Source organism: Vigna radiata, chromosome 11, assembly GCF_000741045.1.
Source record: "Vigna radiata var. radiata cultivar VC1973A chromosome 11, Vradiata_ver6, whole genome shotgun sequence".
Classification (NCBI taxonomy): Eukaryota; Viridiplantae; Streptophyta; class Magnoliopsida; order Fabales; family Fabaceae; genus Vigna; species Vigna radiata.
The window spans coordinates 9,150,464-9,169,135 of record NC_028361.1 but is presented as its reverse complement, the minus strand read 5'-3'; the positions used below and the strand labels follow the sequence as shown (position 1 = coordinate 9,169,135).

The 18,672-nt window shown below is 32.6% G+C and overlaps 1 protein-coding gene across 3 annotated transcripts; it reads left to right on the top strand.

Moving 5' to 3' along the window:
• The first annotated feature begins 7,290 nt into the window (after positions 1 to 7,290).
• On the top strand, positions 7,291 to 17,796 carry LOC106777304. Of its 3 annotated transcripts, XM_022775935.1 has the most exons (8): positions 7,291 to 7,476; positions 10,015 to 10,346; positions 10,456 to 10,578; positions 10,663 to 10,941; positions 11,089 to 11,226; positions 12,753 to 12,824; positions 16,540 to 16,973; positions 17,057 to 17,796. In XM_022775935.1, the coding sequence occupies exons 2-8, from the start codon at positions 10,046 to 10,048 to the stop codon at positions 17,657 to 17,659; spliced, it is 1,950 nt and encodes a 649-aa protein (XP_022631656.1). In that variant the 5' UTR covers positions 7,291 to 7,476; positions 10,015 to 10,045; the 3' UTR covers positions 17,660 to 17,796. The 3 variants fall into 3 exon arrangements, with proteins under 3 accessions (XP_022631656.1, XP_014520362.1, XP_022631655.1); XM_014664876.2 differs by having other exon boundaries at positions 7,293 to 7,476; positions 10,456 to 10,941; positions 17,057 to 17,794; XM_022775934.1 differs by having other exon boundaries at positions 7,293 to 7,545; positions 10,456 to 10,941; positions 17,057 to 17,794.
• Positions 17,797 to 18,672: the final 876 nt, after the last annotated feature.

The window sequence follows — 18,672 nt, the reverse complement described above, 5'->3', positions numbered from 1 at the left end:
TTATTACAGGGGCAGTTGGGTTTTCAGTGCCAGCCTCGTTTTAATCGATTAAAACTGGGTTTAATCGATTAAAACAGCTTGTGGTTGATTCTCAACAATAAATAAATCAAGTATAAGTTACATGAATCAACCCTAATACATATTTGAGCACTATTACATCAACTTTGATTATTATAAAAGCTTTATAAAATACAGAGATCTTCAATTTGTCTTTATGGATCTTGACTTGTGCAAATTTGTTCATCATCAAAACTTCATCTTTTATTTTTGCTAACACAATGTAATCTTTTGATACTCTCTTTTATTGAAACTCTTGATTATTTATATGGTCTCCATATGTTTTGATTGATAATTGTTGGGTTATCATCTGTGCTTAAGGCCTTTATCGTTTAACTCATTCGGTAACTAATGTTTGTCTTTATTGATATAGGGACGTACAGTAATGACATGAACTGGTTGGTAATTCCTTGATTTTGCAATATCACCTAGGGGTAGGGGTAGGATGATCAATTGCGCTAACTTCTGTTTATAATGCGGTATTAATTACTAGGGGAGGCTAGGGATAGCAAGCCAGTAGTTAATATTAGGCTCTTTTCGCCGAGGGATCGGGTTAAGGGGAGGCTAAGAAAGTTGCATAACAATTAATTGATCAAACTAATTTTCAAGAGGAGTAGATAAGAGAGGGCGGATTAGATGAAATTGTAAACCCCCAACAACATTCATTCATCCATTGTTTTCTTTTGTCAATTGAATCAACTTTATTTTGCATGTTAATATTTTTGTTCTCAAATCCAATTTATTAATTTTTATCTTCAAGTCTTATTATTTTAATTCACGTGAACGAGAAAGCCTTTCGAGTCTCTTGGGAAAACGATACTTGGTCTTACCATTTATATTACTTGTACAATTTGGTACGCTTGCCAATTTGTCAACAGTAGTCAAATTGCTTGACATGCTGCTGATGTTGCTGTAATATATTCTGCTTCTGCTGTTGATAGAGCCACCACTTGTTGCTTTTTGGAAGACCATGATATAACTCCATTTCCCAAATAGAATACATATCCTGAGGTGCTCTTACGAGTTTCAATATCACCTACCCAATCACTATCTATATAACCTACCGAATTGTAGTCATTTGAGTAAGTATAAAAGATTCCATAATCTCGAGTTCGATTGAGATAACGAAGAATTCTTTTAGCTGCTTGTAAGTGTGACTGATATGGTTTCTCCATGAAATGACTTATTAGTCCAACCGCGTAAATAATATCAGGTCTAGTGGATGTCAAATACCGAAGACTACCCACTATACTTTTGAAGTAGGTTGGATCCACAAATTCTCCACTACCAACTTTCTTCATCTCCATGCGTTCTGTAACTGGAGTTCGAATTGGGGAAGTTTCATCCATCTTGAATTTTTTTAAGATATCAGTGGTATATTTTGTTTGCGAAACAAAAATATGATCATAACTTTGTTGTACTTCAATGCCAAGAAAGTATGACATAAGTCCCATGTCTGTCATCTCAAATTGTTATGTCATGGCCTTCTTGAATTGAACAAACATTTCCTCACTATTCCCAGTGAATATCAGGTCATCTACATACAAACACAAGATCAAAAGTCACTAGTGCAGAAACGCTGTTTAACGTCGGCTAATTTGGGCTTTTAACGTCACTTACACAACAGAAGTCTATAAGGGTGACGTCCATGGGATGTCGGAAATCCTCTTAACCGACGTCAATATAAACGTCGGTTAACGATATCCACCGATGTCCATATAGACGTCTACTTATACCCACACCGACGTCTAATTTCTCTATATAGACGTCCACCTATGCATAAAACCGACGTTTACATGAATATATAGAGGTTTAAAATGACACTAACCGACGTCTATGTTCCTTATAGACGTCGGACTTGGCACTAACCGACGTCCAACAAAGGCGTTGTGTTTTAGTGTTGTTTTGATCCAGACTTTCGGTAGCATAGTGCAACATTGTCCTCTCACTAGCTTCCCCACAAAAAAAGCTTGCGTCTTTTGAATCTTCTATGACATTTCAACCCAAAACCAAATGTGGGTCCATGACTACTTCCCATTATTCAACCGCAAAAGAAAAAAATTACGGTGACACAAGAATTAGACAAGGACCCAAGTTCCATTTTGGGTCGAGAAGCCATAGAAAACTCAAAAGATCTCCACTCTTCTTGTGAGGAAACTAGCAAAGGGAGAATGTTGTACTATGTTACCCAAAGAGAGGATCAAAATTGCACTAAAACACAACACAAAGAAAGCAAATTTTAATCAGTTCAACCACAAGATAATAGATGAAAGACTAAATAAAGTTTAAACTGTAAGCATAAAAAAAAAAACCACGCACCTGGGATGCAAGAGAGAAAAAGGAGAGGAGGAAGACGGGAAACAACAATAGAATGCCGAAAAGAGAGAAAAAGAAGAGGTGTGGCAAGAGAAAAAGGAGAAGAGGAAGACGATCGATATCAGATATTGAATGCCGCGAAGGGTTGCGGTGTATTTAAAATGGAATTGGGCGTCGGTTATTCTCCAGAAACCGACGTCTATAGACGTCGGTTATCCTACTAATGTGACGTCCAAGTGAACATTTAAAACTGACTTTTTGAATACCCATTAGACTTCGGTTTCTGTCAGGGGGAACCGAAGTCTAGGAAGCTGAACCGATTGACGTTTGATATATATCCTGTCAGGGATGTTCACGACTGTTGGTATGGGCCACCGACGTCTCCGGCCCTCAAGTTTTGTAAACATAATTATTACAGGTATAATAGACGTCGCGTAGCCCGAAACCCCGACGTCAACATTGAAGATTTTTTTGTCTTTCCCGCCTTCCAAACATGCCTTAGACGTCAGATTTGGACTACATGACGTCTAAGCGCCTGAGAATTAGGTGAAAAGCATTAAATGCAGCCCAGTAGACGTCGGGATGCTGCAATGCTAACGTCTTGAAATTAATAGACGTCTGCTTTTGGATAAAACCAACATCTAGTTTACCAGGCTATTTACGATAATGTCACCGTCTGCTCCTATACGTCGGATTACACGCAAACCGACGTCTTATGGGTGACACTAAAAAGCATTTTTGCGCTAGTGAGTTCACCCTTTGTCTTATGTTTGATATATAATGTATGTTCATGATCACATTTATGAAAACCATCCTCCACTAGATATGTATCAATACGAGAATACCAAGCACGTGGTGCTTGTTTTAACCCATACAAAGCCTTTATAAGATGATAAACTTTCTTTTCATCTCCTTTCTTTATAAAGCCAAGTGGTTGCTCAACATATACTTCTTCTTGAAGTACACCATTCAGAAATGCTGACTTTACATCCATTTGATAGATGTTCCATTTATTTTGAGCTGCAAGGGATAAAATCATCCGCACAATATCCATTCTTGAAACTGATGCAAATACCTCAAAATAATCAATTCCTGGCTTTTGCTTGTAACGATCCACCTTACCATCAGGTTTATACTTTGTCTTGTACACCCATTTAACTCCTATCGGCTTCTTTCTAATTGGTAGGGTAGTAAGTTCCCAGGTCTCATTTTTTTTCTATTGAGTGGATCTCCTCTTTCATGGCTTGGATCCGCTTTTCATCTGTTGTTGCATCTTGAAATGAAACTGGATCACAATCTACAAACATACAAAAGTTTGCTAGAGAATCTTCATTCAAATCATTGTCATCATCATCGTCTCTTCCTAACACATAATCTTGCAATTGTGCTGGTGGCACATGTCTTCTTTGTGGACGTCTTGATGGCCTTGAATCTGTTGCTTGTGGGTGTTGATATTGGATTGCTAATTGAGGGAGAAGTTTCTAGAAACGTCTCATTTATTGGTGCTTCATTGATAATGACAGTATTATTATTATCATCATCCCACTAACATTCTTCATCTTCAATAAAATGAACATCCCTACTAATGATCACTTTCTTTGTTTCTGGATTATATAATTTATAACCCTTTGTTACATCACTATATAACAAAGGGATAAAATCCAACGAAAATACATTTCTCACTTTTATTGTCAAGCTTCTTCTTCTTTTCATCAGGTATATGGGCATATGCAATGCACCCAAATACACGTAAGTGAGACACATCTGGCTTATTTCCAGTCCATGCTTCTTGAGGTGTTCTTCCTTGGACACTTTTTGTCGGACACCTGTTCAGTATATAAACAGCACATGCAACAACTTCTGCCCAATAAGGTTTTGGAAGATGCTTTGCTTTTAACATACTTCTAGCCATCTCAAAAATTGTTTTATTCTTCTTTCAGCTATACCATTTTGTTGAGGTGTATAACTTGCTGTCAATTGACGATGAATTCCTTCTTTCTTGCAATAATCATTAAACTCATTCGATGTGAATTCTCCTCCTCTGTCTGATCTAATGTTTTCAGACATAATTCACTTTGTTTTTCAACAAGCGCCTTAAATTCTTTAAATTTGTTAAACGCTTCAGACTTTTCTTTCAAGAAATATACCCATATCTTTTTGCTATAATCATCAACAAAAAGTAAAAAATACCTTTTATTTTCAACTGACTCTACCTCAATTGGTCCACATATATCAGTGCGAATCAATTCTAAAGGTTTCTTTTCTCGCACAGACTTTCCAATTACAAACGAGTCTCTATGATGCTTTCCAAGAATACAACCTTTACATGGATTATCGGGAGCATTAATGAGTGGAAGGCCAGTCACCATTTGCTTCTGTACCAATAACTTCAAACCTCTAAAGTTCAAATGACCAAAGCGAAGATGCCATAACCAATTTTCGTCCTTTACCATAGCTTGAAAATTCATCAAAGATCTCGTTTGAAGTGACAAAGGAAACATGCGATTCTTTGTCATTTTTACCCTTGCGATGTTTTTATTGTCTTTGTTCATAATTTCACAAACTCTGTTATCTATACGAACTTTGTACCCTTTTTCTGAAAGTTCTCCCATGCTTAATAAATTCCAGAATAATCCTGGCACATAATATACATCTGCAATAGTAACATTAGTTCCATTTTCAGATTGGATACTAATATTACCTTTACCCATCACACGAATTTTGGATTTGTTTCCAAAATTCACTTCACCTTTCACCGATTCATCCAAGAAAGAGAAAAATTCCCTTTTTCCCGTCATATGGTTGCTAAATCCTGTATTAAGATACCAAATATCATTGTTTTCAACATCTAGACCTTGTGTACAGACAAGTACCATACTTTCTTCAGTTTCAACTACATTTGCATGTTCTCCATGTTCTCTTTGTAATTTAGTTCGACATTCAGATGCATAATGGCTTAACTGCTTACATTTATAACAATCTACTTTGGACTTGTCATGTTTGAAATTTGATCTTCCACCTGAATAACTACTCTCTCCAATGTTATCCCTATGTGAGGAAAAATTACCTCTTCCTCGATTACGACCACGTCCACGACCTTTACCACCTTGGTATCCACCACGATTGGTGAAATTCACCCTGCTTTGCAAAGCTTGCTCAAAGTTAGGATTATTAGTTCGTTGCTTCATCCTTTGTTCATGTGAAGATAGCGAATCTAATATCCTTTCTAATGATAATGTGGATAGATGATGTCCTTCTTCAATAGCTGTCACAATATGATCGAATTTATGACTCAATGATCTTCTTAATTTTTCTACAACACGTTGGTCACTAATAATTTCTCCATTGCTTCGTAGTTGATTAACAATGGATTGAAAACGTCAAAGTAGGAAGAAATTGTTTCTTCCTCGACCATGTGCAAATTCTCAAAAGTGCCTCGAAGTGTTTGCAAACGAACTTGTCTGACTCTATCATCACCTTTGTAGGATTTTTGCAGAATATCCCATGCTGCATGTGATGTTTCTGCGAATGATATCTTTTGAAATACCGTCTTTTGTTCAACTGCTAAGAAAATAAAATACAATGCTTTCTGATCCTTTTTACGTGTTTCTATCTCCTCTCTACTCAAAGTGTTTGCAAACGAACTTGTCTGACTCTATCATCACCTTTGTAGGATTTTTGTAGAATATCCCATGCTGCATGTGATGTTTCTGCGAATGATATCTTTTGAAATACCGTCTTTTGTTCAACTGCTATAAGAAAATAGAATACAATGCTTTCTGATCCTTTTTACGTGTTTCTATCAATGCATTATTCTCCTCTCTACTAAGGGACTCAAATGTTGTTGAGTATGTAACATCTGCAAAGCCTTTTTCCACCAAATCCCACAAATCGTGAGAGCGGAAACATACCTTCAACTGGATTGCCCAGGTATCATAATTTTCTCCAGTCAATTTTGGAAGTGGAACTTGAATGTTACTTGTCATGATGTAATCACAAATATTTGATCTGGCTCTGATACCAGATGTAGGAACAGAAATTTGTTGATTCCTAAATTCACTAAAAATACTTAAAATAGGAGAAGGGAAGAAACTTTATAACAAACTACTTGTTATTATTATTATTTCTTTTGAATAAAGAAGCTCTTTATATAAGTTTCTAACTACTAAAGAAATAATGGTTTACATTCAATTATAATTATGACCATTAAAAAATATACGGACATAAAGAAATTTCTTAATATAGTTTTCTATATTTAAGTTTGTTATTTTCAACACAGAGTTGACGACAAAGAGAAGAAGGCAAACAATGGGACACATAGTAGAGGACCCTTTGTTTGGATTCAGATTAGAGTTCATATCACTTTCTGAAAGACAAGGGTGTTAAAAACCAACAATGTGGGAAGGCTACGGCATGGATGCAATATGAGCATAACGTAAAGTGAAGAGAAGAACAACGTGAACAAGTTAAACTAAGAAAGAAAGAACCTGAAGATAAGGGCACGTGAATTAGATTGCAAAATTAAAGAGAGACAAAAATTAGATATTCAAATTCTATAACAGTTGATTTACTACTTGTTATAATATATTTTTAATTTTATTATGAAAATGTCACAATGTTTAATATATTATGACCAATAATGAACTAACCGTCATAATAAGATCTATTATGTTTCAATTTTATTAGCATATCCACGTATTATGACTGGTGTATTTCACCTGTGATAATAAATCGTTGTAGAATTTTTTTTGTTTTTCACTAATGACATATATTGAAGAAGAACTAAGATCATAGTACAAGTTTATTTGTTCAAGAAACAATAAACAGTGTGTTGGCAAGCACGTATATACTGTTGGGTGATAATGTCTATAATTGAGCCCTCTGGCTAGCGGCCCAGCCCATCTTCCTTTTTCCCATTTTATTCTATTCTCTTGTACTCACTGACATAACACAATTTCAATAATAATTTTTCGTATTCGATTGTTATCTCGTACCTTGCTTTTTCCTTTTCTCTATACTTCCCACTTCATTGTGTGCATCTATTTTTGCCTCCTTCCTTCTGCTTCACTGTGTTAGGGAAGATCTGCGGAACTCTTCTATCAGGTATGGCGTCTTTGCTTCTTTCATCGTGGATTGATTGGTACAGCAAGGTCATCGAGTCTTCTTTGTATGGTATATTTCATCTACTATCTTGATATTGGGAAGTTTTTCATTTTTTATTTTTATTATCACATAGGTTGAAAAGTTATTAAGCATTATGCTACTATTTTTAATTATCATCAAAGAATAAAAACCATTTATTGTTTAATTATACAAAGCTTTAATGGTTATTTGTAACTAAACAATAACTACAATCTTTTGTTGAAAGAAATCATTATATTTTTATCACAGACTTAAGTTAAAAGTTGTCTAACGCATTTACTTATAGAGTACAATAATTCCAAGTCAATTAAAGTCGACATTTACTTTATGCAGTGATTGGTACAACAACTTCAAATTATTTGCAGTTTACCAAGTATTCAGAGGACTAAAAAAGTCATTTTTGAGAAATGTACAAAAATATCCTTCCCTTTTGACAGCTATACATTCCATTAAAAAAATAAATAAAAATAAAAAACTGAAAGTATATTTAATTAGTTTACTTAATTTAAGTGTAGTTATTAATATATGAAAAAAAATTTATCAAACAATTGATTTCGCAAAATCTAGAGACAGAGAGAAAAGAAGAAACAAAAGAAAAACTTTTTGATTTTATCTCATGAAATTCATGCTCATCTGAAGCATTTATTCTTGAAACATAGAACTGAAGTTTCATAACTTAGCTCAAACCAAAGTGATTTACATGCATAAATACCTTTTTCAATGTCTGAATCAGTTTTTAAGTGTGAACTGTACAGGCGCCCAATCTATTCCAAGTTTTTGTGACTGTTTTAACTAAGAATCTCCTTTCCACATGTCTGGTGAAAATATTACATATATGTTTTTGCACATAAATTTAAAGGAGATAACAAAATGCAAAATCTGTAGAAAAATATTAGACAAACAACGTGTGGAAGAAAAAAAAAATAGTACGATATAATGAAAAGAATTTTGATAATGACTAATATATAAAAATACAAGTACATTAAAAAGAGAAAAATGATGGATCCTTTTAAATCACACCCAATTGGTCCAAACAAGTGGAAGTTCTCGAAATGTTCATGAGAGTCACAAGCTGATGATCATGTATGTAAAGTAACTTTAGGTATCGATTGCATACAAGGTCAGACATAATTACTCTTAATAGGAAGATGCAGGTCCAAAGAGAGATTCAATAGGTACTAGAAGTTCGTGTAGAAGTCGAAATTGAATTAATTAATTAGTTAAAGGATGTATAATTATAAGACATGACACGAAAGGAAATAAGACAATTTTTTTCTCTATAAAAGGGAATGTGTGTATAGCATTAGAGATAAACATACTTTTTCTATTTTATGATTTGGAATATGTTGAATGATCTTTATGTTTGTAATTTTATATTTTCTTATGTGTTTTAAAAGTATTACAACACCCTAAGTACCCTTTTATTCATCATTTCTCTATTATTGATAAAAAAAATGATATTGAAGATATATTAATACAAAATAGCCAAATTGTTAGACTTTATTTTTGAGTTGTTAACAACTATATTGGTAATAATTGATTTATAACATTCATCATTTATATTTTAAAAATATCAAATACAAATAGGTATATCTATAAAGAATTTGAATAGAATACGTTGTTAAATAGACGAACGATTTGTTTTATTTAACATTATTGTGAGAATGAAAGAGTTTTTGATAAGCTTTAAAATGACTTAGAGATAACTTGTCGTGATGCTTTAAAATCTAAAACGACTTAAATGAATGTTGTCTAAAATACCTTAAATGAATTTTGTCTAAAATATAGTATGGAACAATGTTTGAATTGATTGTGACTAAGTTTCTTTAACACTAATTGTGCACTACAAATAAATGTGAAAAAGGATTTTTATATTATTATATATAAAATTATATGATTTAAAAAAAAATAATATATATATATATATTAAAGAAGAAGAATTAAAATCATACACGTTTGTTTGTTGTAGAAATAATAAATAGTTTACGTGTAGAAATAATAAAAAGTTGTCTGACACAGTTACTTATAGAGTACAATGATTCATGTCAATGAAAGTCCACGTTTACTTTAGGAAAAAATTTGTTTGACAGTCTTTAAAAAAACAGTCATTTGACACGATGTTTTTGTCGTTTTCTCCTTGTCAAAGTATCGCTGCCCTTTACCTTCAACCGAGTAAAAAAGTCGTTTTTGAGAAATTTACAAAAAATAATGAACAATGATAACGATAATACAGTTTTTTTTTTTTTTACAACATTTAGTACACAATATATATATATATATATATATATATATATATATATATATATATCATTGAATTTAGAATATGTAAGTACAATAAAAAGTAAATAACGAAAGTACTAAGAAAAACACTTATGCAGTATCAAATGTTGTAAAAAAATTAGTGTGAAAATATTTATTTTCAAAAATATCCTTCCTTGCACAATCCACCATACAAGCAGTTAGAAACAAAATTATGTTATTATCTCACTTTATATAAAGGATGTGAAGCAAGGAAAGGCAAGACAGTGTAATGGAAAGCATTGGTGTTGTATCTCGAGGGATAGTTCGTGAAGTGCTCACAAGATACAACTATCAAGAATGGAAAACTCTAATGGAAAACTATTTGAGGGGTGAAAATCTGTGGGAAGTTGTGGAGAGTGATTCTGTTTTTGATGCACAGAGAAACGCAAAGGCTCTGCATATTATTCAACTATCATGTGCACCAAATATTTTCGATCAAATTAAACACTTTCAAACTTCCCACATAGCTTGGAATCACTTGGCTAATGTCTGCAGGTCTGAGTTTAAAGTCCATCAGCATATTCTACACGGTACTAAGTGTTTAGATCTTCAAACTTTCTTTATATAAAGTATACATTTACACATAGTATTAACTCAAAATATATTATTTATGTTTTGATGTGAATGAGACGCACACAGATGTTGTATCAGACTTTAGTGAGCACAAAGCTTTATACAAGTTTGTGCAAACCGGTGATTGGGAAGGCACAAGCTCATACTTGAGGGGTGAACCGAATGCCATAATTTGGGTTCCGCCTTCAGGTAGGACGGTTCTTCATGTTGCAACAATAGAAGGACATATCACAATTGTGAAGAGATTAGTGCACAGAAATAATCAATTACTAGAAATGCAGGATAAAGATGGTAACACTGCTCTTGCTCTTGCTGCTGGTTATACTGGAAACATTAATATAGCAACATTTTTTATAAATGCGGAAGGTGGTAAAGAACTACTTGCTATAGAGAACAAAGAGGGTGAGATCCCTCTTCTTATGGCTGCTAATTCAGGACGCAAAAGAATGACTCGTTTACTTTTCCTTAGAACTTCTTCCGATGTCATTGATCAGCAGTCTTTACACAATCGTGTTTTGCTTCTGGAACGATGCATCCAAGCGCATATATTTGGTAAGCAAATGAACCACAGTACATCCATATACACTGCTTCCCTCGTTTTTTTCTCCAAACCCTCAATCTTCCTACTAGTTGCAGTTGATAGCATGTTTAAGAAAAAAGAAGTTAATTTTGAAATGGTTGCATGGTTTGAACTCGCAGATGTGGCTTTGAAATTGCTTAAATCTTACGATGAACTGCCCATTGAATCCTTACCCGTCTTGCAAGAATTGGCTCGAATTCCTTCTGCATATTTACAGGCCAGCCTTTGGCAGACAATGGTTGACAGTTTGAAAAATGGTAGTATTTCCCTCTTTTTTAACTAATGCTCTCTCTTTTTCTCTTGCATTAATTAGCCATTCAATTATGTTTTTTTTTTGGAAGAAAGCATTAATCCATAGAATTTTTACTTTCATAATCTCTTTAATAACTGATGAAAAATTATTTATCAATAAATTAGAATGGTGTATTTAAAAATGAAAAATTATAATTGAAATAGTATTTTAATCATGAGATCAATTTTATGCATTCGAATACTGAATCTTAATCAAGAATTAAAAAGAAAAACTAATTGCAATTGACTTATTCCTAGTGTAATTTCTATTGCTTTTCCCCCCAAAAATTCTAGGTTAAAAAATCAATACCAATTGAATAAAAAATAGGTGAACAATTTCACACGTGCAGCAAACACAATAATAAAAGTTACATAAGTTTGAGTTTAATTGCATCCAATCATAACGATAAAGACTTCAAGAACATTTGAGTATATAGAGAAAATTTTTGAAAGAAGATATTGAAACCTTTTGGAACATACAAATGCCAGTCTAAGATCTTGGAATATTATTCCACACCAAAAAATAAGTCAAAATATGTTTTTGAAATTACTTGTAATATAATTTAAATATGATAAAGTGATTATTAGTTTTTCAAGTTAGCTGCTCTTTTCAGCATTAAAAACCTATTTTAAGAACAATAGTGTAACGGTTATATTTCTATCTCACTCATGCAAATATGTATGTAATACATAAGCTAAAATACTTGTAAAGGAGAAAGTCAAATAAAATTATAGTAGTGAAAACGTGTTTTCAAGGGGTTAAATATGTTTTTAGTCCCTATACTTTGGGACAATTTTGGTTTTAGTCCCTCTTTCAAACTATAATACAATTTAGTCCTTCAACTTTAAAAAATTCTGGTTTTAGTTCTTTTTACCAAATTTTTTTAACTTTATTTGCTGTTTCAAACGCGTTTCTCAGTTAACATTGAAGCAAAAATGTGTTAAACAGTGTAAACAATCCAAATGCTATACTGTGACGTGCTTGAAACAACAAATAAAGTTTAAAAATTTTGATAAAAAAGACTAAAACCAGAGTTTTCTAAAGTTGAAGGACTAAATTGTACTATAGTTTGAAAGAGGGACTAAAACCAAAATCGCCCCAAAGTATAAGGACTAAAAACATATTTAACCCGTTTTCAAATGGATAATAATAACAAAAAAAGGTAAAGGAGTTATCTTCACTTACTTAAATGAGTGAAAAACATAGATAAAATAAATAAATTTGATGAAAAATTGTACTAATTAAAAATATTATAAAAATATATTAATTTCACAAATTCAAGTTGATATCGTGATATAAGATTGTTTTATGTGTTGATAATATTCTTAAAAAATATTGAAATTCATGTTGAATAATGAGAGAAATAAATTAAGACTTAAAGCATATACCCAAATGAGGTCAGGGAAACATATAATTGAATAATAGTTTATAACACTCAATTATTAAGAACAGAATGCGACTGACTTAAACTTCTTCTTATGGTTCTTTCAGGTACTTTAATCGATGTCATTGGGGCAATTATGCACATTTTTATAATTTTTCTTACAATTTTTCGGTATCCGAGTAAGTATTGCTTTGTTTCTTTCGGTCATCTTCTTGAGTTTATCACATATTTACATAGGATCGCATATGTAAACATGTATCTATAAGTGATTTAAACGAATATTGACGCGTAAAATTATTAATTTGGAAAGTTAAATTAAAATCATTACTTTTAAATAATCAAGTATGTCTGTTTTGAAATGATTGTCTAAAATTGATTGAAAAACAGTTCATAATATATATATATATATATATATATATTAGAGAGTATTATGGGTGTAATAAGATATTAATGTCTAATCACTAGTTAATTAAAAATTAATTCTAATTTTTTTGGTAGTAAAAATTTAGATAGTTAATGTTAGTAACTAATTTATAATTTAATTCACAAATCAATTACAGTTTTCTATTTATAATAAAAACTATATTAGATACCAATAATTTTAAGTTTATAAATTTGTATTTAAATTAGTGATATAATAATTAATTATTTTTTGTTTTTAAAATTGGTTGTCATTTGAAGATTTTTTTTAGTGTGTATTGTGTTTAATGTTTATAAAATGAATACATTTTGGTTTTAATTTAGTAAAATATTTCTTAATCTTAGTTTCTTCAAAATCTGAAATAATTATTTTCTATCTTAAATTTTGTTTTAAAGTACACAAATAATATTTATTTTAAAGATTTACAAATCTTTTTAAAGAAATCACCTTGTTACCTTATATCATGGACATTAAAAGGTGCTACTTGCTATTGTTAGGTCACATTTGAATAAACATATTATATATGTTGATAACAAATGCTAAGTAACAATAATCTAAAAGAAAAATTAACTGTTTGAAAACTTAAAGTCTGATGCTTTTTTAAGAGGTATAAAGTTAAGATTGGATAATTTTATAAGAAATAAAAACATTTAAATCATTATGTTATTACATGATGCCATGTGTATAACCAAGCAATTTGAATTTACAGACTAATAATAGTATAAACAAGTTCTATTCAACCTACACCAAGTTCAATATTTGGTTGAATTGATATAATTTTGTGTGTCTAATTAAAATTAAATTAATAATGTATTCATGAGTTAAACGGATTGAGTCAATCAAATTTAATTTCATAATAAACATATAAAATAAACACGCGTGCTCAATTTCAAGCATCCATTTTTGGATCATATTTATTTGAACTAACTTCAATACGTAACTTAAGGAAATCTCTAAAAATAGGAGTTTGAATAGGGTTTTATTTTTTTTTAAGAAAACTGTTTAATTTTTTTTTCATAGGTTAGACAGTTTGGAATAGTTGTTAAACATTTAAGAATTTAAAACAACATTGGGCTATAAAATCTTTGAAAACTAAAGGCAACAAGTCACACTTATTTTTATATTGGTTCGCTCTAAACTGAATTACATCCTGCTTTTCTTTAGGAACTCTTAAGATGTTTCACTAATCACAAAGAATTACATCGAGTTTAATCACTTTTGATATATAACTAACCCAACTAGTTAGGACAAGTATAACCACTTATAGTATGAACTAGTCTAATTGACTAGACGGTTTAACTACATTGAGTTAAACTTAGAATATGAAAAAATTAAAGTGTCTTATAAATTACAAGAACAGAATATATAACTCTTGTAGAGAGGATATGAAATCAATATAAAGAGATTTTGAAAACTTGTGAATAATTTTTCTTTTTCAAAGAACAAGCATTAGACAATGTATTCTTTAGAGAAAACAACAGCAAGAGAGTATGCACACATATAATTCTATTTTTTCTTCTCTTCATGCAGTCTTCTTTATATAGACTTCTTCGAAAAAGATTCGTTACTTAGAACTTTTGACTTTCACGTAGGGATGTAGCCTTTTGTACTAGGTTAGATGCAATTTTGCATCTTGCAAAGACAATTGTGCTATGTACAAAAGAGATAGCTAGAAGGTATAAATGAAACATTTCTAGAATTTCTTCATATGTTTTAACGTTCTTCTAAATAAAGGTAGTAATCTTGATGGCAATCTCCTGGTTAGGTTGTGTCAAAACTAAAAGGAAAGCCATTGAGATAGGTGAATCGATGATTGGTGCGAAAGCTTTGGTGGACAAGGGAGTTAAGCTCAGTTTTGTGATGTTTGATGGTGATGAAGGTGATGTTTAATGATGCTCTAAGAGAGGTTAGGCCAAATTTAAGAGGAAGGTGACTAGAGGGACCTCATGGGTTGCTCTAGTCTTGATCTAAGATGAATAGTATGGCCAAAAATGGACAAAACATTATTTAACATCAAAGATGATTGATTACAAGAGAGCAGACACCTCTATATATAAGTAAGGGTGTCTCCTAAAAGCATAATCTTTCACCCTTGCACTCATTGGCTGAAAATGAGGCCCTTTAAGAAGTGGACAAGTGCCCATAAATCCTCTTTACTGAGGGAAGGACATGTGGTCACTCATAAAGCACAATCCTCTCCATTCCTAGAGTATCATATGACCACTTCTAAAGCTAAATCCTCTTCAATGGAAGCATGACACGTGTCACATACTTTCCACATGGTTTGGATGTCTAGTCTACGGAAAAATCTTATACTAATTAGGCCTTAATACAATCCTTAAACAAACCTACCTATTTGGCCGAAATACATGGCATAAAGAAACCTACACTACTTGGTCAAAATACATGGCCTAAAGAAACTTATACTACTCCAAGCTATACTCCATGATGACTTCAAAGGTGGTCCAAACGATTGAGTTTAAACCATCTTCATGGATGACTTCAACTCTTCTTGTAGATGCTTGAACATGGCTAGGGGGTATGTCATCATCTCCTCCCTCTTAAAAAGGATTTATCCTCAAATCTTCAACTTAGAGTAAGGCAAACTTCCTCTTCTTCTTTGGAGTCATTGTGCTCTTTTCCGCCGAGGTCAAATACTCATCTTAACACAAGTTAGAACAAGTGTTATGATAATGAGTAGATGAAAAATATAGCTCCCAAGAATTATACACCTTAAATCAAATAAATGATCAGGGTCTTGGAAAGTAGGAACATCTTTGAAGCTTTTATTTGTTTTGTGTTGGATGTAAGTGTTTGAAAGAATATTCATTGCAACACAAGAGTCTATTTGTAGTGATATGTCATAAGATCTGCACAGAAAAAGAGAACACAATACAAGAGACAAAAGAATACATCTATGTACATACATTAAAGTGTTAGACAATCCTAAACATTTAGATATTATATGTGTACTATCATCTAGACACGTGTTTAAATGACTTATAACATTTAAGATATTTTTACTATACAGCATTTAAATTTTTCATTTTTATCCTAAACGGTTTAAACGTTATTAGACACTATTTTGTCTAGACGTTTTTTTAAACTTCAAAGTTTGCTTACACTAAAATCATATTTAGTTTACTTGGATATGGATTTTAAAATAATGTTTGTTAAGGATTAAAGATGTGATGATACTTTTTTATTCTTTAATTTGAATTCCAAATCAAGTTGGATTAGCGTATTAAACTGTTATAAAAAAAATACAAACTCAAACAACTTAAAAAAAATGTAATAATCAATTTAAAATTACACTAATGGTAACTATTTAGATTCATTAGTTACAATAAATTTTGTCTACGAAGTCTAACATTCTGGAGGTTAATTCTGAAATTGTTTTGTTGGTTGAAATGATCAAATTTGTTAGTAAAACCAAATCATAAGTAATTTTGTTTTACCTCCCATTGTTTCAGAAATATGGGAAAAAATACTGAGGGAGAGTGTATTTCGACACAAGAATGAATTTCTACAGATACTAAGGTATTATAAAGATATTATTTCGAAGTTCAATAGTTCACAACTTCGGGATGCTTCGGTGTATGATGCCATGTTGGAAGCAGCAAAGCATGGAAATGTTGAGTTCATAAATGCTATGAGGGAGGCTAACCATGACCTCTTATGGGCAATGGACGATCATGGAAGAGACATATTTTCGTATGCGGTTATTCATCGCAAACACAATGTGTTCCAACTCATGCATACTCTCTGTGGAAATAAAATTAACTATAGAACAGACATGTTTGGCGATAATCTATTGCACTTGGCGGCACGTTTAGGACCTTTGTGTGATCTGAATCTCAGACTCGGTGCTGCTCTGCAAATGCAAAGAGAAATTCAATGGTTTAAGGTACATTCATCTTCATTAGTTTTCTCTCTCTCTAGTGCAATATATAGTCCATGCATGCATTAATGTGAATGAAATGAGTGCAGGGGGTGAAGGAAGTTGTGCATGTGAAATGTAGAGAAGCCAAAAATGGTGAGGGTAAGACGCCTGAAGAGATATTTATTGAAACGCACAAGGAGCTGATGAAAGATGGAGAAAAATGGGCAAAGGAAACAGCTGGGACATTTGCAATTGTGGGTGTTCTCGTTATAACTGTGATGTTCGCTGCAATCTTCACTGTCCCAGGAGGTCTCCGTCAAGACAATGGAATGCCGATTTTGATAAAGGATAAATGGTTTACTGTGTTTATTGTAGCTGATGTAATCTCTCTCCTTTGTTCTATCCTTACAGTATTGATATACATATACCTCCAAAAATCGTGTTATGCTCCAACAGACTTCCTAAATAGAATCCCCGACATGATAAAGCAAGGGCTTTGGTGCCTTTCCCTGTCCCTAGTGTCCATGATGATTGCCTTCTGTGCTGCGCTTGGAATAGTTCTACAAAAATCATCGTTATACAAGCACTTCTATCTAGGAATCCTCGTATATGGAGGCTATTTAATCATCTCATTCATACCATTAGATTTCATATTTGGATTAGTAAATCCCATCATTCCAAGAGACTTCCTACAAAATTTGCCACATTAATGTTTATATTTTTCTGTACTTTAGCCACGTTAGGTTATGTTGAATGTGTGCATTTGTTTAGCTAAGATTTTAGAAAGTTATTTATTTTAATTACTCAGTTAAGTTAGTGGCTTTTTTTTAAGAAGTTTAGTACTTTGCTATTGTTACAATTTGTTATTTTGCTTTTGTTCAAGATTTGTATTTAAAAAACATGGGAAATGATACGTGAACAACATATTTTGACAATATTTAGAAACGGGATATGTGTGTTTAAATGTGATTGGTTCAAGTGGAAAAATAATTTTAAATTCGAATGTTGACCTGGCATACAGAAAGACGGGTAGATTTTGAATCTGAAATGCATATCTCAAATTTTCGCCACACATCTGAGAGAGGGAGAAGCAAAGCGTGTTCGAAAACCAGCCACCACCGCCTGTGACCATCTCGTGCCCACCGGCCACGACTGTTGCTGCCGGAGATCCACCGCCCGTCCGCTATTTTCCATCCATCCAAAATCGCGGTTCCATTTGTTCGACAGCGCGTTCAAGAACCAGCCACCATCGCCTGTGACCATCTCGTGCCCACCGGCCACCACTGTCGTCGCACTGCCGTCGCTGGAGACCCGCCGCCCGTCCGATGTCTTCCATCCACCCAGAATCGCGGTTCCATTTGTTCGACGACAGAACCCTAAACGCAAAGCCAAGTGAGTCTTCACTTTTTTCCTCAACTAGACGATGAATAACTGTTTGTTGCTTACTTTATATCATTCTTGACGACATTCTCCGTATTTGAAACTTCCACTTTACTTTAATTTGAGTTTTCCCTTGCAACCTTAAAATAAAGGTAAAACATCAAGCAGAACAAGTTCATCATTACATATCTTTTTTTCATAAATAGCACAGATTCAGCTGATAGTTATATGCCTGAGATTTTAGCATTACAAAATTTCAAAAAGCCAACAGAGAAAAATGTATCATAAAAAGTAATCTCATTTTGCACCTAAACCCATGGATTTAAATCCCTAATAGTAGTGC

What these genes read in the sequence shown, in the direction of transcription:
- LOC106777304 (XM_014664876.2), top strand. Translation starts at nt 10,046, where the DNA reads ATGGAAAGCATTGGTGTTGTATCTCGAGGGATAGTTCGTGAAGTGCTC. An exon ending in CCATCAGCATATTCTACACG is followed by an intron (nt 10,347 to 10,455) that starts GTACTAAGTGTT and finishes AGACGCACACAG; the next exon opens with ATGTTGTATCAGACTTTAGT. An exon ending in GAGAAATTCAATGGTTTAAG is followed by an intron (nt 16,974 to 17,056) that starts GTACATTCATCT and finishes AAATGAGTGCAG; the next exon opens with GGGGTGAAGGAAGTTGTGCA.